At 46.5% G+C, this 23,982-nt stretch overlaps 1 protein-coding gene across 1 annotated transcript; it reads right to left on the bottom strand.

The window, feature by feature from the left end:
* Nucleotides 1–2,711: 2,711 nt before the first annotated feature.
* On the bottom strand, nucleotides 2,712–21,887 carry RNF181 (ring finger protein 181). Its single transcript, XM_040414524.1, has 6 exons — nucleotides 21,791–21,887; nucleotides 21,110–21,207; nucleotides 7,264–7,397; nucleotides 4,870–4,985; nucleotides 3,586–3,660; nucleotides 2,712–3,035 (listed from the first exon to the last, which is right to left on the bottom strand). Exons 2-6 carry the CDS (start codon nucleotides 21,193–21,195, stop codon nucleotides 2,976–2,978), a joined length of 471 nt encoding a protein of 156 aa, XP_040270458.1. The 5' UTR covers nucleotides 21,196–21,207; nucleotides 21,791–21,887; the 3' UTR covers nucleotides 2,712–2,975.
* Nucleotides 21,888–23,982: the final 2,095 nt, after the last annotated feature.

The following is a 23,982-nucleotide window of genomic DNA, read 5'->3' as shown; positions in this document are numbered from 1 at the left end:
TCATTTTATATGTTGCACGTCATGAATATTCATACCAGGGTAACACCACATGCTACAGTATTTGGCAATAAAAAAAAAGAAGCAGTACACCAGATCAGCCACTAGGTGTCGAAATGCAAACCTTAACCAGGGCAGAGACAACGTCCTGTTATGTCATCTGCGTCAAGGTCACATATCCACAAGCCTTAAAACCTTTTTTTGTGTACGGCTTTGTTCAGAAAGATCTTTTCCTGGAGAAGTGACTGTCGCTGCTGCTTTGGGGTGGGAAGTGCCCTTCCTGTCCGAAACTGTTACAAACTTCCTCACTGCCACTTGACACATACAGGAAACCTTGTCCTGAGTACAGCAGAGCCGGGATTCCTGCTCGCTCTGCTATCCCAGGGGATCCACACTCTTCTACTTGCTGCTCTAACAGAGGCTCGGAGCCTTGTTTGTTACAGGATAGCTTTTTTTTATTGTTAATAAAGGTGGAATTTTGTCATCTGTCTTCTGGTCTGTTATTCCTGGCGCCATGATGTTGCGCACGCACAAGTTTTTGTCCAGAATTTATGCCGTTTTTTTTTTTTTTCTTGACGCATTGTTCTTCGTGTTAGTGGTAAATATGGGTCGATTTTGAAAATTTGGAGAAACCCGCTCTTTTCTAAATTGGAATTTCTCTGCTTTTAAGACAGGTAGTGACACCTCATAAAATAGTTATTAACATTCCCCATATGAATGCTTTACGTTGGCATCATTTTGTAAATGTAATTTCATTTTTCAGGACATTAGAAGGTTACAGACTGTAAGCACCAGTACAGTTCTGAAGTGACTTAAAGGGGGCTTACATAATAGAAACCGCCCATAAATGACTCCATTTTAGAAACTACTCCCTGTAAATTATTCAAAACTGACTTTAGAAACATTGTTAACCTTTTAGGTGTTCCACAACAATTAAAGGAAAATAGAGGTGAAATTTCAAAACTTAAAAAGGGTTTTCCAGGCTTTTTATACCGATGACGTATCCTATGGATAGACCATCCAGTATCTGATCGGTGGGGGTCCGAAACCCCCACAAATCAGCTGGATGAGAAGGCACCGGGGCTCCTGTGAGCGTGCTGCCTTCTCTCTGCGCCATGCATTGTAGAGCGGCTGTGCTTGGTATCGCGCTCCGCCCCGTTCACTTCTATGAGTTGCACCTAGGTGACGTGACTGATGAACAGCTGTGAGAAGGTTGCAGCGCTCACAGGAAGGCCATTGACTTCTCAAACAGCTGATCGGTGGGAGTCCCGCGTGTCGGACAGGTCCGCAATCCGGTGTGGAATGGAGGCATGGATTGGAAGCTCACCTAGTGCTGCCATAGGTTTTCTGTCCATGCCTCCGCACCGCAAAAAAGTAGCGCGTGAACTACTTTGTTTTTGCGGTGCAGACTGTTGTATGCAGATCGCCGACTGCATCCAAGTGAATGGGTCTGCAGACAGCAGGTGCATGGTGGGTGCACAGAAACAGCCATGTGCATGAGGCCTAAGGCTGAGTTCACATGAGCGTGTCCGGATGCGTTGTGGCAAACCCGCGCGAGTAGGTACCCAATTGCAGCCAGTTTTGATTGCGTTCTGTTGTTCAGTTTTTATCGCGCGGGTGCAATGCGTTTTGCACGCGCGTGATAAAAAACTGACTGGTACCCAGACCCGAACTTCTTCACAGAAGTTCAGGTTTGGGTTCGGTGTTGTGTAGATGTTATTATTTTCCCTTATAACATGGTTATAAAGGGAAAATAATAGCATTCTTTAATACAGAATGCTTAGTAGGTGGTCAATTGAGGGTTAAAAAATAATTAACTCACCTTCTCCTCTTGATCGCGTAGCTGCCGGTCTCTTCTTACTACTTTAATCATGAGCTGCCGGCTAAAGGACATGTGGTGACGTCCAATCACATGGTCCATCCATGTGGTGACGTCCAATCACATGGTCCATCAATGTGATTGGACCATGTGATATGACATCACCACAGGTCCTTTAGCCGGCAGCTCATGATTAAAGAAGTAAGAAGAGACCGGCAGCTACGCGATCAAGAGGAGAAGGTGAGTTAATTATTTTTTAACCCTCAATTGACCACCTACTAAGCATTCTGTATTAAAGAATGCTATTATTTCCCCTTATAACCATGTTATAAGGGAAAATAATACAGTGAATAGACTGTCATCTTAGCAACCATGCGTGAAAATCGCACCGCATCCGCACTTGATTGCGGATGCTTGCGATTTTCACTCAGCCCTATTCACTTCTATGGGGCCTGCGTTGCGTGATAAACGCACAATATAGAGCATGCTGCGATTTTCACGCAATGCATAAGTGATGCGTGAAAATCACCGCTCATGTGCACAGCCCCATAGAAATGAATGGGTCCAGATTCAGTGCGGGTGCAATGCGTTCACCTCCCGCATTGCACCCACGCGGAAATCTCGCCCGTGTGAACTCAGCCTTACTGTTTTTAAGGACCTGGTTCCCAACTAGCCGGTTAGGATGTGTTTTAGCCAAGCCGCAGAGTACTGCACTTATACCTGTGCTTCCTGTTGGACATAGAGGCGTGGTATTCCGCGTGCAGTTACTGTGGATCAACATCTATGGGCACGACCCCCTTATGGTGCCAATCATATCATGCTAAACATTAGACAAGTGAAGGGCCTTCACCAGCCTGTGCTGTACGATTAGGTCTATATACATAGGAGCACTCTGTAGACAACAGCCGGGTCACTTTATTATTACCCATCCCTGTGTCACTTTATATAAAACACTACTCCGATTTCTGGAAGGGGTGAATTTTGAATAAAAAAAATAAAAAATTCAGAAGACTGAATAAAACATATGATGTTCCCAGATCTGGCCTCAGACGGAATGCCATGTTTGAGCTCCGCTGGGTGCAGCCGCCCGGGGACCTGTTCTAGCTGCGCTGGAAGCTCCAGTGGTGTGTAAGACGCGTTAGACCAGTATGAAGGGAGGTCATGTGTACATGGCTCCATGGAGATGCTCCAGTCTGTGTTCTCTCTGCTGTCTTCTTGCCTGTAACAGACAGTGACAACCATACGTCAGCACAGGGGACAAAAGATTCAAGACGGAGACTATTTCCTTCTACAATAAACGATCTCAGGCCGTGTTCAACACTTAAAGGGGATGCCCTGGTATTAGGAAAAACATGGCTTATTTCTTCCGAAAACAGCACCTCCCCTATCCATGGGTTGTGTGTGGTTTTGCATTCCCATTCACTTCAATGGAGCAGAGCTGAAATACCAGACAGAACCCATGGAAGGCAGCCATGTTTTTCCAATCCCATACAACTCCTTTAAATCCTGCTAGAATATGCTGAATATGTCTATTGCAAATCCAACATGCGTATGTGAATATGGCCTAATAGAAGCTTGGTGACAACCATGACCTTAGGGGTCCTCCCAGACCCTGAATAGCATGTGTAGCTACTAAACCACTGCAACAGGCTACAAATAAACCCGCAGTCATACTCCTACATCTGTCACCTACTAAGTGCATGTTATTAAGAAACAGGGGGCACAAGTATGAATCCCACCCCTGCAACCTCGCTTTCCACCCTTGTTACCTTCTCCTGTTTGTATTCTTCATATTCTGGGCTATCTGTAGGCAGTTCATCTCTGCACAGCGGACAGGAATTTGTCTGTAGGAAATAAAGTAGTATTATTAGTCATACACTAACAGTTACAGAGGAATACTGAAATCTGATTGGTCAGTATTGCCTTTAAAGGGGTTGTCTGAGATTTTGATATTGATGACCTATCCTCAGGACAGGTCATCAATATCAGATCGGAGGGCGTCCAACTCCCGACACACTTGTCCATCATCTGGAGGCCGTGGAGAGCACTGCAACCTCTGACGTCCCGTTCATCGGTCAAATGGCCTAGACGCAACTCAGTCCCATTTAAGGGAATGGGGACGAGCTGAAATACCAAGCACAACCGCCATCCAACGGACGACACTTCGAGGAGGCTGCAGTGCTCAGATGATTGGCGGGGGTGCCAGGTGTTAGACCCCCCCCCCCCCCCCGCTGATATTGAAGATAGGTAGGTCATCAATATTAAATATCCAGAAAACTCCTTCAACCTTATCGTTACATAAATGTCTGCTTAGTCTTTTCCTTGATTCAGATAAATTTTTTAGATTTTTTTGCAGAAAACTAAAAAAAAGCATAAGTGGCATGGGCGGGTACAACTGGGCACAGTTTGGCTGGTGCCTTAGGCTACTATCACTACTACAGACAGATCCGTTCAGATAATACAACTGTCTGCATCCGTTCAGAACGGATCCGTTTGTATTATCTGTAACATAGCCGAGACGGATCCGTCTTGAACAGCATTGAAAGCCAATGGAGGACGGATCCGTTTTCTATTGTGTCAGTCAAAACGGATCCGTTTGGCTCAGTTTCAGTTGCAAGCAGTGTTTTGGTGTCCGTCTCCAAAGTGGAATGGTGACTGAACGGAGCCAAACGGATGCATTCTGAGCGGATCCTTTTCCATTCAGAATGCAAACGGATCCGTTTTGGACCGCTCCTGAGAGCCCTGAACGGAAAGTCAAAACGCGAGTGTGAAAGTAGACTTAGACTCTAGCAATCAAAAAGGCCACGTCCACAGTCGACCCAAAGCAGCTGGAAATGTACAATGCAGCGTCCCAAGGATCATCTGATCGCCGGGTCCACCTGGGCATGGCCGTGAAGGGCGTGCACCCAGTTAAAGGGGGTAATATTTCAGCCTCACCTGGTGTCACTTGTTTCTGTTAAAACATTTACAATAATAATTCAGATTTTTGGGGTATGCCCATCACATTACAACCCTCTATTATTCTTCTAAAAGAAATGCTAAAATCGCCTCACCTTTCCAAGCCAGGGCAGGATGCAGGCGGAATGGAAGAGGTGTTCGCAGGGCAGCTGCCGCACCGTCTCATCCTCCTCAAACTCCAGCAGACACACCGGACACTTCAGGCCGGCATCTGTACAATATACAGACCAATGGATTAACAAGACGCCCGTTACTCCCGTTATGCTGGTACACTCTTCACAGGAATCCCACTTTTAACACTTTCATGACTGGGTGGCCTTGATGGGCATGTCACCTTTTAGAAGTTTTGCATTCTACGGGTACGTCCACATGTGACGGGTCTACTGCAGATTTGCTGTATCTGCCGGGACGCCACCGCAGCAAGATCCGCAGCAGTTGGTATTCATAGTGGAAATGCTGCTGGGTTGTCGCAGATTTAACCCTCTGCATTACAAAAAAAAATCCAAACATAAATAGACATGGATTTAAAATCCGCACCGCAGGTCAATTTAGTGGCAAAAAAAATTCCTGCAGCGTGTGGATGACGTTTTTTAAAGGGGCTGTCTCACTTCAGCAAATGGCATTTATCATGCTGAGAAAGTTAGTACAAGGCACTTAGGCCCCTTTCACATGAGCGAGATTTCCGCGCGGGTGCAATGCGCGAGTTGAACGCATTGCACCCGCACTGAATCCGGACCCATTCATTTCTATGGGGCTGTTCACATGAGCGGTGATTTTCACGCATCACTTGTGCGTTGCGTGAAAATCGCAGCATGCTCTATTTTGTGCGTTTTTCACGCAACGCAGGCCCCATAGAAGTGAATGGGGCTGCGTGAAAATCGCAAGCATCCGCAAGCAAGTGCGGATGCGGTGCGATTTTCACGCACGGTTGCTAGGAGACGATCGGGATGGGGACCCGATCATTATTATTTTCCCTTATAACATGGTTATAAGGGAAAATAATAGCATTCTGAATACAGAATGCATAGTACAATAGGGCTGGAGGGGTTAAAAAAAAAAGAAAGAAAAATAATATAACACCTTAATCCACTTGTTCGCGCAGCCGGCATCTCTTCTATCTTGTTGTGTGATGAATAGGACCTTTGATGACATCACTGCGTTCATCACATGATCCATCACCATGGTGATGGATCATGTGATGGACCATGTGATGGACCATGTGATGGACCATGTGATGGACCATGTGATGGACGCAGTGACGTCATCAAAAGGTCCTATTCCTCACAAAAGAAGACAGAAGATATGCCGGCTGCGCGAACAAGTGGACTAAGGTGAGTTAAATTTTTTTTTTTTTTTAACCCCTCCAGCGCTATTTTACTATGCATTCTGTATTCAGAATGCTATTATTTTCCCTTATAACCATGTTATAAGGGGAAATAATACAATCTACACAACCTTGAACCCAAACCTGAACTTCTGTGAAGAAGTTCGGGTCTGGGTACCACATTCAGTTTTTTATCACGCGCGTGCAAAACACATTGCACCCGCGCGATAAAAACTGAACAACGGAACGCAATCAAAACTGACTGCAATTGCGTACCTACTCGCGCGAGTTTGCCGCAACGCATCCGGACCTTATCCGGACACGCTCGTGTGAAAGAGGCCTTAGGCAGTTGCAGGTGCCATGCGTGAAATGAACGCATAGCACCCGCACTGAATCCTGACCGATTCATTTCAGTGGGTCCATGTACATGCGTGAAAAACGCAGCATGTTCTATATTCTGCGTTTTTCACGCAGCCCTGGCCCCATAGAAGTGAATGGGGCTTCAGTGAAAAACGCGTTGCATCCGCAAGCAAGTGCGGATGCAATGCGTTTTTCACTGATGGTTGCTAAGAGATGTTGTTTCAGTTTTTTATCACGCTCGTGAAAAACACATTGCTCCAGCGCAGAAAAAACTGAACGCAATCGCAAACAAAACTGACTGAACTTGCTTGCAAAATGGTGCGAGTTTCACTGAACGCATCCAGAGCCAATCAGTATCGTTCATGTGAAAGGGGCCTTACTAATGTATTGCGATTGTCCATATTGCCTCCTTTGCTGGCTGGATTCACTTCTGAATCGTGTGAATGGGGACGTGTGAATGGGGCCTTAATGTGTATGGTCACCTTCAGAACCTGTTCAGTGTGATCTGCTGTTTACCCCTAGGGCCCGATTCCGACGCCTGTATCTTTCTTCCACTGCGCACAGAAGTCACAAGGACCCACAGAAGTAAATGGTGCTATTCACCCCTCCATCTTGTCCCCTTGGTCTGTGCACAGAAACTAAGGGCACACACTGCTCTGGTCTCCAGGTCCGTGCCCTACTCGGGCATACAGACCTCACTGTCGGATTAAAAAACCTCCATGTATTGGGAGAATTTTTAATATGACCATGTGAACCAGGCCTAATGTACATATGAGGTGACAGAAGCTTCTGATGATTTTCTTACCTGCTTGCTTTGCAGACACCGTAACTCTTGGCAAGTTTTCTACCACTTTTTTGGCAGCCGGCGGGGGCAGTCTATGGTCCCAGTCTGTTACATCCATACCTCCGATGTCAATATCCATCCCACTAAGAAGACTCCTGAACAGAAACAAGATAATAAGAGCTCAGCAAAGACATAGCAATACCAACAGAAAGCTGACAATCCTTAAAGGGGTTGTCCTATGAAAAATATTTTACATCTTTCAAACCAGCACCTGGATCCGAATACTTTTGTAAATCGAGTTTAATTAAAAACTTATATAGTATAGCCTCTGAGTTATTTAATAAAATGTATCTGTATAGCGCCACCTGCTGTTTTTTTTTTCTTATTTCTTCGACCTGCTCACTGAGATGGCTGCACATGCTCAGTTTCATCCTTAATCTGCCTCCTGAGCTGTGATAGGGAGAGCCGAGACACGCCTCCTGAGCTGTGATAGGGAGAGCCGAGACACACCCCCTGAGCTGTGATAGGGAGAGCTGAGACACGCCTCCTGAGCTGTGATAGGGAGAGCTGAGACACACCCCCTGAGCCCCCCAGCTGTCAGCTTGATATAAATCTAGCAGAGCAATGAATGAGGAGATCTCTGGATCCATGTGAGGTACAGGGCTGGTTCTAGCTTTGTTCAAAAGAGGTTGTCATGTGTTATATGATGTCAAATTCTCATTTTTTTACATTAAGCATGGGATATCTCCTTTAAGAAGCTGTAAGATGGGGAAAACAGATAAATTAAGACCTTTAGGAAAGCGATGACTGAAGAATTTGCCCCCCTCCCACCCCTTAGACTACTTCCAGTTCTTGCTTAATCCCCTCCTGCCATGTCCAGCTGCATGTATGGGTCATGTTGAGCGGGATATTTTCCTTGCAGTACTAGAGCTCCTAGGTTATAACTTTGATCATTGCTGGGAGCACAGCAGAGACTGGCAATGAAAAGAGACTTTGGCGCCTTAGGGTAAAAGTTCCAAAAAATTTATTTACTCAGCGAAAATTGTAAGACGACAATGCCAAGTAAATAGAGTCACATATCAGGAGCTGAATGGCTTTCGCTATAGGTAAAAATCCCCATATTAAGCCTCTTTTAGGCGCCCCCCATGACCCAGACTCTGATCATAATAGGATGCTTTGCTGATCTAAGTTCAGTTCATTCAAACTGTCGGGGGGAGTCTGGATTTTGCAGCCATAATGCAGAATAAAAAATGCGGCAGTATTAATGGTCACTTATGAGAGGTCTGAAGCCGAGAGACGCTAGAAATCATTAAACCATTCTTGGTCAGAGCTGCAATCACGATTCTGCTGGCTCTCTCTCAATTCACCTATTCAGTGCTCAAATTCTACAGCAATCCCTGCTTGTTCAAGGGTGTTCTGTAATTTGCATTCTGGAAGCTACAGTTCTTATATCAGACACTACTGATCTAGAGACATTTTCATGAAGCTGGAGTCAGGTGGGTTTTCTTTCATGGCAGTACAGGGGACACTAGAGAGAGGGGTCATGGTAAATACTGGGGGCACTACAGAGGGGGGCCATGCTAAATACTAGGGGCACCATGCTAAATACCAGGGACACCATGCTAAATACTGGGGGCACGCAAAATACTAGGAGCACTACAGAAGGGGACCATGCTAAATACTAGGGGCACTACAGAGAGGGCCATGCCAAAAACTGGGGGCACTACGGGGGGGGGGGGGGGGGCATGCTAAATACTAATATATTATTTATTAAATGTAATATTTGCTAGGATACATTTACATAAAGCATTTTTACTGTGCAGTCAAAAATCATGGTAAAAACTGAAGAGTTTTTAAGATTTATGATGGAGGTTTTAGATGCTGTTTTTGCCAGCAATCATTTCAAATAGAAAGGTACTGAAAAGACACTCAGAAATCACTGCAGCAAAACACATGGTTAAACATTTCAATGCAGTTTTTAATGTAGTTTTGAGCAGCCTTATGGTTCCCAGAGCACAAGGTCAAGAGGAAGGAAGGATATGAAATCCCGCTCCATCTAAACAACACTGCCAATCAGTTCACAGCGAGATTTATGATAACTGGAACTGAAGAAATAGGAAAAGCCCCAAGAATTTAAAAATTTCTATTTACTTAGCAAAAAGGAAGAAGGGGCTGAGGTTTACTGAATGGAGCAGTCGAGTCTATTATACAAAGTCTAATACCAGGAATATACACTCACCACCCTACTACACAATGCTAGTCAGGGCCGTCTTTAATATTGATTGGACCCTGGGCAAAAATTTACTTGGGCCCCCTGGATCCCGCCTTCCCACACCTTAGCAGGCAATCACGCCCTCCACCACAACACACAAAAAATCCACACATCTGATAGAGTCCAGTGAATGACTGTAAATACTTCCAGTTCTGAAGACTCCAGCGGCTCAGGATCAGTGCTCTGGGCAGCTGGGCTCAGGCTGGAAGTGGGCACCGCTCTGCAGGAAGGAGACCAGGGCTCGGCTCACCCTATTGTTACAGTGCACCCCAGCACCCCACAGTATGCAGTATAGCACCCTATAGTATACAGCAACCCACAGTATGCAGTATGGCACCCTATAGTATACAGCACCACACAGTATGCAGTATAGCACCCCACACTATACAGTACCCCACAGTATATAGTAAAGCAGTATAGCCCCCCCCACACTATACAGGCCCCCCACACAGTATACAGCACCCCACTATACAGTAGTTTACAGTATATTAGCATAACAGCCCCTGTCACCTTTTTCTGATGTAATCTTCACACAAAAAAGCTCCAAACTTCTCCTGCAACACTCCTGGTAGGACCTGTGATGACCTCATAGCCATGTGACCAGTAATATTGCTAGGTTACTGGTCACATGGTGATGATGTCATCTAAGGTCCTAGACTAGATCACAGCTTTCACAGTACGCTGGCTGGACTCAGTGCCGGCAGGCATGGCAGCACCCCCTGTGTAGCTGACAGCCTGACACCCGGGGCAGTGGCTAGCAGGGCTCAAGAGGCAGCTGCCTTGGGCAACTGGGCCCGGGGCAGCTGCCCCTTTTGCCTCTTGGTAAAGACGGCCCTGATGCTAGTCAGTAACTATGGCTGCACATACAGCATTCATACTTACAGCAGCATCTTTTCTCAAGCCTGGCATCTGCATTCCCTGGGCTGTTAAGGGGGCGCTCTCATTCACACTCACCACTTGGGAGGGGAGTTTAAAGCGTATCTGAGTTTTCAAAAAAAGTTTGCATAATGGCTGTGCTACTTTGTAGACTCATAACTGAGAAGGAGCAGGCGTTTTTGGGCTTCCTTAATATCTTGCACATATTACTCCCTGTTTCAGCTGCACAGTTAGATGCATTTCACAAAGAAGCAGGTGGTTTCGCTCTCCTGTGGAATCTGCAAGCACTGCACCTCTGGGGTGTCCTTTCCCTTATTTCCCCACTTTGTATGTTTTCAGCTCGACAGCTCACAGAAAAGATAAGCAGTTCTACGTTACTAGGGACGGATCTTGTCTGACAAAAAGCACGAACTGTAAATTAGGTGGAAGGGAGACCCCTAGTCGCCGTGACTTTTTTTCCCAGGTGGTTGCAGGCATATTTTTTACATGAAGTGATAAAAAAAAGCTGCTATTTATACTATTCTCTATTAAATTAAATGAAATTGTGTGAAAGCACGGTGACTCTTTAATGGGAGCTATATAGATCCATCTTCAGCACGCTCCAGCATCCAGGAAGCTATAAGCAATTGTTTTTTTGGTTTGTTTGCTTTTTTACGTTTCTTGTGTTTTGTTTTGTAAGATCTTTTTAGTCTCAGTGGCCTCAGTGATGAAAAAAAAACAAAACAAAAAAAAAACGTCGAATTGGCCATTTTCTTTCCGTTACACCAGTCACGATATTTTCTTTATACGTTTTAAAACTTTTTACTTTGAAATCATCATATTGCAATTTGTATAGAGTAATGGAATTTTCGCCATTATCCAATACAGATATTACTATATTATATTTCAGTGCTGCCACCGGCTGGCCTGAGTTGTAATATAAAAGTAATGAACCTAGAAGCCTAGTACAGGCTCTGGCTCATTACCGAGGCTACTTTCACATCTACGCTTTTCCTTTCCAGTTTTGAGATCCGGCAGATCTCAAAACTCAAGGAAAACGCTTCAGTTTTATCCCCATTCATTGTCAATAGGGATAAAACTGAACTGAACGGTACGGGGTGAACCAGAATGTAAAGATCCCGAAAATCCTATGTGGAGGGATCTGCATGGGATTATGATTTTTCCCAATGGTGTCGGAGCCCGGCGGTGCGGTGGAGGTTGGGGAATCGTCGGTGGAAGCGGCTGTGGATGCGGGCCCCACATCAGTGTTACCTGCGCTGTGCTCCTTGCAGAGGGAGAGGAGGCAGCGCGCACGTTTTTCTCCCTCTCCTTCCAGGTCTATCGTGGAGATGAGCAGAGGCGAGAAGCGGCCTGCGTCAGAGGCCCGGACCGGAAATTGCAGTGGGAGCCTGATGTTACTTCCGGGGGTGCACAGAGAATCAGCGTCCTCCGCAAACTGCTTCCAGCCCGTTTGTTCCAGTGGTCCTTCTCGGCAGAAGGGATCCCAGATGGCCTGTCAGGAGGGTGGAAGATTGTTAGAGCCGCGGGCTGCGTCTCGCAATCGCAAAAACCGGCAGCACGGGAGTCGGGTTCCACAGGTGCAGCGTCCCGACCGGCAGCCCCCCACTCTGGGGTTGAGCAGCTCGTGGGTGCGTGCCATGAAGATCCATCCTTGCTTCCAGTGGATTTGTCTCCTGCCGAGGTCCGGACGAAGGCAGCATCTGGTGGCGAGTGCCAAAATGGTCTAGCCCCTGTGCTGGCCTCCGTGTCCTCTTTGCAAGATTTGCCTCCACCTGCTAGACCGGCTGCTTTGGCTGAGGAGGTCGTTGACGCTTGGCGGCTGGGAGAGCAGAGGGAGGGACAGGACTTAGATAGTGAAGATTCCGTCCCTTTACCATTGGTATCAAGGAAAAGAGGGGTGGCAGAGGCGTGTTATAAGGAGTCGCTCCCGTGTGATATTTCCCCTTTAGGCTTTCATTTGTCCATGTCGGTAAAAGAGAAGATATGGAGAAATTAATTTGTCGACATTCTATCTTTATTGCCTGCATCCAAGGAGTTTGTACTTAAATTAGAGAAGTATGAGGATAGGAGGCGTCCGATTCCTTGGACTTTTAATTGGTTTCAGGCTTATTGTACATTTTTTTGCGTGATGGGAGAGAAGTTCCCTCAAAGATGTTCAGGACTGCCTCAGCACTTAGATAATTGGGTGGTTTACATATGATGAGGGTGTTAGACAACGGCTGTCTGTATATCCTAGTATGCGTTGGGGCATAAATGATGTGGGTTTGTGGCTTAATTTATTAGTGCCGCAGCAGCCGTCCTTTTCTGCCCCTAAGCAGCAGCCGCATTTGTCTGTCCTGCAGTCCCCTATGTTGAGGAAGGGCACCTGCTTTGCGTTTGATGAGGCTCAGTGTCGATGGCCTTCCTCCTGTAGATATCGGCACGAGTTTTAAAAGAGCAAATTTACCCACTCAGCCATCTACCAAGGAATTTGTGACAAAAAGCTTAGACGCCGGTAAAAACTGGAGACCATGTGTCCGTGGCTAGAGCGTTATCCAAATCGCAAGATGGCGGAGCTACTTCTTGAAAGTTTTGCGGTAGGTTTTTGCTTACCACCATTTTCGGGGGTGGGTTGTGAGTGGGTAAATAATTTATCTTCGGTTACGCAGTTCCCGCAGGTAGTGCAGGCCAAGTTGATGAAGGAGTTGGCATTGGATAGAATCGCTGGTCCTTCCCCATTCCATCCTTTTGGGAACTTTCGTCTTTCTCCATTGGATGTTGTACCTAAAAAGGAGCCCAACGCCTACCGTTTGATTCATCATTTGTGTTTTCCCTATGGGGCATCGCTAAATGATAAGGCATTGTGTCCGGTTAAGTACGCTACATATGATTCCGCAGTGGCTCTGGTGCGTCGTTTTGGCAAAGGGGCCTTATTGGCCAAAGCGGACATTCGGTTGGCCTTCCGTTTGTTGCCAGTGGATCCGTCTGCTTTTAGTTCACTAGGTTTTCAGTTTCAAGGTTCCTTTTATTTTGATAACGAACACCTCAAGGGGAGACACTTATCTTTTTTTTATTTTTGAAGTTTTCTCTTCATTTCTCGAATAGGCGGTTGCTGTGCGCAACATGTGGGGAGCAGTAACGCATTATTTGGATAATTTTTTGTTTATTGGTCCGGTTGACTCTTTGGTTTGTTCCGAGTTGTTAGATTCCTTTGTTTCTATTTGTTCAGAGTTTGGTGTTCCTTTTAGCGGTTGATAAGACGGTTTATCCTGTCAATTGTTTAGAGTACTTGGGCATAGTTATTGACTCGGTGAAAGGTGTGTTCTGTCTTCCTTTGGTCAAGGTGGAAAAAACATGCTCTGCTATAACTGTCTTGTTAGGTAGAAAGAAAGCTACTGTAAAGGAAATACAGCCCGTGTTGGGTCTTTTGGCATTTGCTTCTAGAGTCATGACGATGGGTCGCGTTTTCTGACGGCAGTTGGCTGCTAAGATCTCTGGAGTGCGTAATCCGGTTTTTCATTTAAGGAAGATTTATCTATGTGGTTGGAATTTTTTTAGCAGTATAACGGTTGTTCCTATTGGCAAGAAGATTTTGTCTCGGCTCTTTCTCTGGAATTGTTTAAGTATGCGGCAGGTTCTTGTGGGTTTGGAGCTTACTGGATTGGTCACTGGTGTGCCTCGAGATGGCATCCATTGTGGATTGCGAATGGTGTGACAAATTAATATTGCGCTATTGGAATTGTTCCCAGTTGTGGTGTATTTGGTTTTATGGGGCAGGTTTTTCTCTAATAGGCGAATTTTTCTGCATACTGATAATAAAGGGGTTTTGTTTGCAATTAACTGTTTATCATCAAAGTGTCCATTAGTTGTTAAATTGTTACATCATTTAGTTCTTTTTTGTCTGAAATTGAATGTTTGGGTGAAAGCACGGCATATTCCAGGTGTGGATAACTCTATTGCTGACTCGCTTTCAGTTTCAGAAATTTTGCATGTTGACAAATTGTGCCCTCCGTATCTTTGGAATCTGATTTGGTCTTAGGTACAGTACAGACCAAAAGTTTGGACACCTTCTCATTCAAAGAGTTTTCTTTATTTTCATGACTATGAAGGCATCAAAACTATGAATTAACACATGTGGAATTATATACATAACAAACAAGTGTGAAACAACTGGAAATATGTAATATTCTAGGTTCTTCAAAGTAGCCACCTTTTGCTTTGATTACTGCTTTGCACACTCTTGGCATTCTCTTGATGAGCTTCAAGAGGTAGTCCCCTGAAATGGTTTTCACTTCACAGGTGTGCCCTGTCAGGTTTAATAAGTGGGATTTCTTGCCTTATAAATGGGGTTGGGACCATCAGTTGCGTTGAGGAGAAGTCAGGTGGATACACAGCTGATAGTCCTACTGAATAGACTGTTAGAATTTGTATTATGGCAAGAAAAAAGCAGCTAACAGTCTATTCAGTAGGCAAGAAATCCTATTTATAAAGGCAAGCAATCCTAGGCAAGAAATCCCATTTATAAAGGCAAGAAATCCCACTTATTAAACCTGACAGGGCACACCTGTGAAGTGAAAACCATTTCAGGGGACTACCTCTTGAAGCTCATCAAGAGAATGCCAAGAGTGTACAAAGCAGTAATCAAAGCAAAAGGTGGCTACTTTGAAGAACCTAGAATATTACATATTTTCAGTTGTTTCACACTTGTTTGTTATGAATATAATTCCACATGTGTTAATTCATAGTTTTGATGCCTTCAGTGTGAATCTACAATTTTCAGTCATGAAAATAAAGAAAACTCCTTGAATGAGAAGGTGTGTCCAAACTTTTGGTCTGTACTGTATGTCCTATCTTCAGGCTTCTGTGGCTCCTGCCACTTGGTTGGATTATGTTCGCTCTTGGAGTAAGTGGTGCCGTTTTGCGGAGAGTAGGAATCAGTCTCCTTTTGTGGGAAATAAGGTTTCGGCATTAGCCTTTTGTTTGTCCCTTTTTAAGGAACATTTAGCCCATGCAACGGTTGTGAGGGTATTAGCTGGTGTTTCCTTTTTTCTTAGCGTTTTGGGCGCTCCGGCTATATTGGATTATTTTATGGTTAAGCAAATCCTGAAGGGTTATAAGAAAGGTCATTTTTCTCCTGATAACAGGTGCCCGATTTCCCCTAATTTGTTATCCTCTCTGTCGTGTTAAAGGGCTTCTGTCAGCCCACTAAACCGTTTTTGTTTTTTTGCTTAATAATAACCCCTACACTGCGATTTATCCATACATAAGTAAAATAAGAATTTTGGTTCAGTAGAATTTGCTAAAACCCTATTTTTATAATATGTAAATTACCTTGCTACCAGCAAGTAGGGCGGCTACTTGCTGGTAGCAGCCGCATCCTCCGATGGTAATGACGCCCCCTCTGCTTGTTGATTGACAGGGCCAGCGGACGGGATCTTTCTCCGCTGGCCCTGCCTGTTTTCATTCAATATCTGGCGCCTGCGCCGCGGCCGTACCTATCTTCAATCGGCGCAGGTGCACTGAGAGGCGGCCACTCACTCGGCCGCTTCATCCTCAATGCGCCTGCGCCGATGACGTCACATGTACACCCGGCGCAGGCGCATTGAGGATGAAGCGGCCGAGTGAGTGGCCGCCTCTCAGTGCGCCTGCGCCGATTGAAGATAGGTACGGCCGCGGCGCAGGCGCCAGATATTGAATGAAAACAGGCAGGGCCAGCGGAGAAAGATCCCGTCCGCTGGCCCTGTCAATCAACAAGCAGAGGGGGCGTCATTACCATCGGAGGATGCGGCTGCTACCAGCAAGTAGCCGCCCTACTTGCTGGTAGCAAGGTAATTTACATATTATAAAAATAGGGTTTTAGCAAATTCTACTGAACCAAAATTCTTATTTTACTTATGTATGAATAAATCGCAGTGTAGGGGTTATTATTAAGCAAAAAAATATATATACGGTTTAGTGGGCTGACAGAAGCCCTTTAAGTCTTCGGTTTGCATTGAGGATTGTGAAGGGTTACTTTTTTCTACGGCTTTGACATGTATGTTTTTTGGCGCATTTTGGATCAGCGAGCTCCTTCCAAAGAATAGAGGTTCTAGTTCAGGCTTGGCTTTGGGGAATGTTCATGGTAATTAGGTTTTGTTTTTTCTTCCTAATTTTCTTCCGGTAAGTATGTTGTCACGTTATTTGCATGCTAGGCCAGCTGGTGGCGTTTTGTTTTTTATTCATGGTGATTTTTCTCCGTTAACGCAGTATCAATTTCGTTCGGTTATGTCCAAATGCTTGCAGGAATTGGGTTTAGAGGATTTTAATTTCACGTCGCACTCCTTTAGGAAAGGCGCCGCAACCACGGCCGCTGGGTCTGGTTTAAGTAAGTCACTGATTAAGCAAATTGGGAGGTGGTCCTCTAGTCGCTGTCAGTTGTATATTCGTCGATCCCTTCATGTTTTTTCATGCGGTGCGTTTCCGCAGGAATCACCGTATGGATCTTCGGCCATTCCTTTGTGCACTGGGGCCATCGAAGAGCGTTGGAGAGATCGTACGGTGATAACCTGTCATGCTCCACAGATAAAGTCTGAATATACTGGAACGGGGTTAGGGGACTTCGTTGGGAAGGTCTGATGGATGCGATTCTTGAAATGCGTTCCTTGTATCCAGATCCTGATATTATTTTTCATGCAGGCGGCAATGATGTGGGTAAGGCAGGCACTATGGATTTAGCGTATTGTATGAAGCGCACCATGGTGAGAACTAGGCGGTTGTCTCCTGACTCTAATCTTCTCTGAAATGGTTCCTCGTTTACGGTGGCTGTCTTATGCGAATTTTAAGTACCGTATATGCCGGCGTATAAGACGACTGGGCGTATAAGACGACCCCCAACTTTTACACTGAAAATATAGAGTTTGGGATATACTCGCCGTATAATACTACCCCTGAATGCCCAGCCCTCCCTGTCTTCAAGACGATCTTCTCCAGTCCAGGGAACTGACTGGGATCTGTGGATGGCACTGCTATGGGGAGGGGGATCAGTGGATGACACTGCTATGGGGAGGGGGGATCAGTGGATGACACTGCTATGGGGAGGGGGGGGATCAGTGGATGACACTGCTATGGGGAGAGGGGGGATCAGTGGATGACACTGCTATGGGGAGAGGGGGGATCAGTGGATGACACTGCTATGGGGAGGGGGGATCAGTGGATGACACTGCTATGGGGAGGGGGGATCAGTGGATGACACTGCTATGGGGAGGGGGGATCAGTGGATGACACTGCTATGGGGAGGGGGATCAGTGGATGACACTGCTATGGGAGGGGGATCAGTGGATGACACTGCTATGGGGAGGGGGGATCAGTGGATGACACTGCTATGGGGAGAGGGGGGGATCAGTGGATGACACTGCTATGGGGAGAGGGGGGATCAGTGGATGACACTGCTATGGGGAGAGGGGGGATCAGTGGATGACACTGCTATGGGGAGGGGGGGGATCAGTGGATGACACTGCTATGGGGAGGGGGGATCAGTGGATGACACTGCTATGGGGAGGGGGGATCAGTGGATGACACTGCTATGGGGAGGGGGGATCAGTGGATGACACTGCTATGGGGAGGGGGGGGGGGTCAGTGGATGACACTGCTATGGGGAGGGGGGGGGATCAGTGGATGACACTGCTATGGGGAGGGGGGGATCAGTGGATGACACTGCTATGGGGAGGGGGGATCAGTGGATGACACTGCTATGGGGGAGGGGGGATCAGTGGATGACACTGCTATGGGGAGGGGGGGGATCAGTGGATGACACTGCTATGGGGAGGGGGGGATCAGTGGATGACACTGCTATGGGGAGGGGGGATCAGTGGATGACACTGCTATGGGGAGGGGGATCAGTGGATGACACTGCTATGGGGAGGGGGATCAGTGGATGACACTATATAGCATCTTATGCTATATGTGTCATCCACAGATCCCCCTCCCCATAACAGTGTCATCCACAGATCCCCCATGACAGTGCCATCCACAGATCCCCCTCCCCATAACAGTGTCATCCACAGATCCCCCCCCATGACAGTGCCATCCACAGATCCCCCCCCCCATGACAGTGCCATCCACAGATCCCCCTCCCCATAACAGTGCCATCCACAGATCCCCCCATGACAGTGCCATCCACAGATCCCCCTCCCCATAACAGTGCCATCCACAGATCCCACTCCCCATAACAGTGTCATCCACAGATCCCCCTCCCCATAACAGTGCCATCCACAGATCCCCCCATGACAGTGCCATCCACAGATCCCCCTCCCCATAACAGTGCCATCCACAGATCCCCCCATGACAGTGCCATCCACAGATCCCCCTCCCCATAACAGTGCCATCCACAGATCCCCCTCCCCATAACAGTGCCATCCACAGATCCCCCTCCCCATAACAGTGCCATCCACAGATCCCCCTCCCCATAACAGTGCCATCCACAGATCCCCCTCCCCATAACAGTGCCATCCACAGATCCCCCTCCCCATAACAGTGCCATCCACAGATCCCCCTCCCCATAACAGTGTCATCCACAGATCCCCCCCATGACAGTGCCATCCACAGATCCCCCTCCCCATAACAGTGCCATCCACAGATCCCCCTCCCATAACAGTGCCATCCACAGATTCCCCCTCCCCATAACAGTGCCATCCACAGATCCCCCTCCCCATAACAGTGCCATCCACAGATCCCCCTCCCCATAACAGTGCCATCCACAGATCCCCCTCCCCATAACAGTGCCATCCACAGACCCCCTCCAAATAGTGCCATACACAGATCCCCCCTAAACACTGCCATCCACAGATCCCCCCCCCCCCCCCCCCATGACAGTGCCATCCACAGATCCCCCTCCCCGACGCTCACAGGAGTATACATTTATTAACTGTAATCTGTAACTTTAACTTTAAATGAGCGCTCATGTCTTTACTAGGGTACCTTACTCTCAGCTCTGGTAATAGGCAGTGCGGGCGGCGCTCACTCACTGACGTCACGCCCCTGCTCCACCTAGTGGGAGGAGCAGGCACGTGACGTCAGTGAGTGAGCGCCGCCCGCACTGCCTGTTAGCGGAGCTGAGAGTAAGGTACCCTAGTAAAGACATGAGCGCTCATTTAAAGTTAAAGTTACAGATTACAGTTAATAAATGTATACTCCTGTGAGCGGCGGGGCCCTGTATATTCTAACCCCCAGGCAAGCGTCCCCGTCACCATGGGAATGCCTGGGGGTTAGAATATACCATCGGATCTGAGTATACCCGGCGTATAAGACGACCCCCGACTTTTGAAAATAATTTTTAGTGTTAGAAAGTCGTCTTATACGCCGGAAAATACGGTATTTGGACAAAATTAGGATTCGCATAAACAGAATCATGCCTCGTTTTATGCCTCTAGTTTGGGATTCTCTTTTCGACACATGGACTTAGAAGGAGGTTTGCCTGGCCTGTATTTTTATAAGATTGATCTTTCGGAGATTGGTTTAAATATCTTTAATTTGGACTTGCAGGCGATGATTGAGATAGCTATGGGTGGGGCCCATGCCGCCTGTTTAGTTGGCATGGTCCGGTAGGGTAAAGTTGCTCACCCATAAGTGGCAAGTGGACTAGATGTTTATGGTATTTAGGCCACGCTTATGGCTGGTCTATTCAGTGGTTAATAAGTTTTATGGTATTTATTCATTTGTTAAGCTATTCTTTAATAAAGTTGGCCGTGGCCTAATTTATCCATTTATATTATGTGTCCATGTGTCTTAATTTTATTATTGGCTATTAGGTTAAGTTATTGGGGTGTGTATACATCATCTATAATCCCATGCATTCCGTTCCAGTTTGTTGTGTTCTCATGTCGGGCAAAAAAAACCCTGCAAGCAGTGTTTTTGTGTGCGGCATTGAAAACGGAAAATGCCAGATCCAGCACAAAAAATCATGTACCTCAATGGTGCCGGATCCGTTTGTTTTTTTCTTGCCCGAAAAAACAATAGATCCAGCGGCCATTGACTTACAATGGTTTTAGTGCTAGATCCGGTATGTTAATTTTCAATATAATACAACCGGATCTGTTCTGAACGGATGCAACCGGTTGTATTATTCAAACAGATGCGTTTTACTGTGGTTTTGAGATCCCATGCTGGATCTCAAAACTGGCCAGCAATAACGCATATGTGAAAGTAGCCTTACAAGCAACGCCTCTCCAGATCTTCAACCGGGGAAGGCGTTCCCGCCCCTGGAATCACACACTTCCGGGTTTTAGGCCTCTTAAATGACATGGTCACATTTGACCACAACATCTGAGGGGCTGAATGTAGACGATCAGCATTACTGCCGATTGTGGATATTAGCCATGGGTGTCTACCGTGTGAAACAGGAGGAGTAGGCACCAACTTTAAAGACCCGACATGGAAAGGGATTAAATGAAGCCCGGGATCATTGTGCTAGCCATGATACAGCCCAAAACATAGCCCTTAGAAATCAGTTGGGAGTGAGATCGCCAGGTTATATCTCCAGCTTTATGTCTCTAGCCTGAGATAGAGCAGGTTTTCCTCACCCACAGAATAAATAATACTTACCCACAGAGCATATTATTATTATTATTATTAATGCTGAACTAGTATGTCATTTTCCTTCTGATTTTTTTTATGTAAACCATGCGTAAAAGTGCATCTTATAGTCCAAAAAATGTGTGCGTTTGTGCATATATATGAGCACACACACACAGTATACTAACTTACCTGGCCAACTCTAATAAGGCATTCTGACGGTACTGCTCCTCAGGGACTGTGGGCTCACAGTTGTGTTCATCAAAGTAGGACGCCATAGTGGATCAAGTCTGAAAAGAAAAATCAAAAGATTGTTAGAGCAATATATTAAAGGGGTTCTCTGTGCTACAGATATTAATGACCTATCCAAGGTCATCATTATCAGAATGGTTGGGGTCTGACACACCCAGCGATAAAACTTTGGGCTGCCTCGGCACCACTAACAATACAGTGTACAGAGCTGGAGGCAGACAGCTCCATACACTGTGTAGTGGCCGTTCCGGGGTACTGCAAGTCAGCTCCCATTCAAGTGCACAGGAACTGAGTTTCAGTGCACCAGAGCTGTATAGCGCCTCTGCTTCTGCTCCATACACTGTAGTTTCCAGTGCCGAGGCTTCATAAAACCAACGTCTGATCAGTGGGCGTCCACAGGTTGTGTGTGGTACTGCAGAGAGCTGAAGTGTAATACCAGACACAGTCCATAAATAGGGGTGGCGCTGTTCAAGGAAGACACCAGCCCTGGAAAAATCCCGTTAAGGTATCTGTTTCTGGGAAAGTTGGGTAACCACTACCAGCAGAAGCACTGCCCCTGCTTGCTGACAGCCCCCGCTTTCCTACTGTCTCCCCCCTCCCCTGTATGTGGTCTGCAGTTACCTGCTCTCCCAGACGCCGCACATCCAGGAAGTGTCCACAGTGCTCCAGGTGACACAGCTCTTCACCAGCCCCGTCACCGCGGCGCGTCTCAGCCAATGAGAGAAGCAGGATAGTGCTATCCGCCAATGGGCTTCTTGGGGGCGGGCTCTAGGGACAGAAGCCGGAGACGCGCTGTTTTGCCAGTCATGTGACCGAGTGGGGGGGAGGGGCGTCCTAGTATCACATGACTTTAGGGAACGTCTTTCTTTCGCGTTTTTTCTTGTGAAAGCCGCGTGAAAAGGCTCAAAGTAGCAACTGGGCCCCGGCAGTGTGACATGGCATGTGTTAGTGGGGACGACCATAAGCCGTGCCTTAAAATGATATCAATTGTTAACTTGTGTTTCCATTTTTCTTACGCTGGTTAATGAGATCAGAGCATTTTTTAGCCACAATATTCCCTTTAATGCTGATGTTCCCAATAAGTGTGTGTTCACACTGTGTTTTTTTTTTTTTTGCTGTGGCACCTTTTTCGGAAAGAATCTGTGTCATAGGAAAGCCACAGAAAAAAAACTTTTTGCGTTTTCACGGAAACCGCCATCAGTGGCCTCCCGTGTATTCGCCCCTTTGAATGGAGCTGAATCCTTAGACATGTCCGCAGCGCGTAAACTGAACGTCCACTCTCAGAATAGCTGCTGTGCATTCTCTGCTGTGTGAACCTACCCTAATGGTAGGATGACACCGGACGGCGCTGACGCAGCCACAATCCCCTGCTCCAGGGGCCAGCTCCGTTTTTAAAAATCACATGACTTATCGAACCGTTTAAAAACCTGCAGGGGTCACCTGCTGCTGTGGTTTTCCCATCGCGGTCGTGTCAGTGCCGCCCTGCGTGGTCCTAATCTGCGATGTGAACGTAGGGGCTCAATGCACACAACCCAGAGAACACGGTCCATGAGGCACATTTACTAAAACCGGCTTTTTACGCTGGTCTTAGTTTCCCCGTTGTGCTGCCGGTAGATTTGCCATGAGTTAGGCGTATCTGTGATAATCCTTGCGCCTGGCGTAAAAATACTAGTAAATTTCCAGGAGTAAGGCCTCTTGCACACAGCCGTATGTATTTTGCGGTCCACAAAAAAAAAGGATGACATCAGTGTGTATTCCGTATTTTGCGGAACAAAACAGCTGGCCCCTAATAGAACTGTACTATCCTTGTCTGTAATGAGGACAATAATAGGACATGTTCTATTTTTTTGAAAAACGGAAACGGAATGTACACGGAGTAACTTCCGTTTTTATTGCAGACCCATTGAAGTGAATGGTTTCGCATACGGTCCGCAAAAAAAACAGAACAGACAGGGAAAGAAAAGGCCAAGGGCCTCATGCACATGAACTTTTTTTTCCCCCGTTTACGTTCCATTTTTTTTTTTCCGTATACGGAACCATTCATTTAAATTGATCCGCAAAAAAAAACAGAAGGTACTCCGTAAGCCTTCTGTTTCCGTTTTTCCATTCCGTTCAAAGATAGAGCATGTCCTATTATTGTCCGCATAACGGACAAGGATAGTACTGTCCTTTTAGGGGCCAGCTGTTCCATTCCGCAAAAAAACGGAATGCACACTGATGTAATCTGTATTTTTTGCGGAATCCTTTTTTTGCGGACCGCAAAATACTGAAAAAGCCATACGGTCGTGTGCAATAGGCCTAAATGGTAGTAAATTTTCTGGAGTAGGAGTCCCCGCCCTAGCAGGCCCCCCAAAAAAAAGTCATACCCAACTGGCAGACATGGCATAAAACCGACCATTCAACTAAATATTGTCGCACAGACGGTTAGAAAAGGGAACTTGCGACTATTTTATGCTAAAAATAGTTGCACGTACCTTAGTAACTGTGTCCCCATGTGTCTGCCGGGCCGACCGCCACTCCAGCGAACTAAGCTGACTGTATCATAGAGTTTTATAATGAAGTTAGTTTAAGGCTACATTGCGTGTCCGTTCCGCATTTTTCGGAATGCACAATTCCGGCCTTATGATTGAAATGCATATTGTCCGCGTTGCGGACAAGAATAGGACATACTGTGTGCTGTGCGCATCTTCCACAAAACGGTCGTCTGAATGAGCCCCATATGTGATTGCGGATATCTTGTACTCAGTTTGCAGTTTTACCCCTTATTGAATGGGACTAAACTGTGAGCGGACGCCGGCTGCGGTTTTCCACAG

This window comes from Bufo bufo, chromosome 1, assembly GCF_905171765.1.
Source record: "Bufo bufo chromosome 1, aBufBuf1.1, whole genome shotgun sequence".
NCBI classification, from domain to species: domain Eukaryota; kingdom Metazoa; phylum Chordata; class Amphibia; order Anura; family Bufonidae; genus Bufo; species Bufo bufo.
This window is presented reverse-complemented; position numbering and strand designations above follow the sequence as displayed.

Excerpts from the sequence above, each read along its gene's own strand:
- RNF181 (XM_040414524.1), bottom strand. The coding sequence starts at position 21,195 with ATGGCGTCCTACTTTGATGAACACAACTGTGAGCCCACAGTCCCTGAG. Across the intron at positions 4,986-7,263 it reads GGTGTCTGCAAAGCAAGCAG|ATGCCGGCCTGAAGTGTCCG; the intron begins GTAAGAAAATCA and ends TATATTGTACAG. Across the intron at positions 3,036-3,585 it reads AAGAATACAAACAGGAGAAG|GCAAGAAGACAGCAGAGAGA; the intron begins GTAACAAGGGTG and ends TGTCTGTTACAG.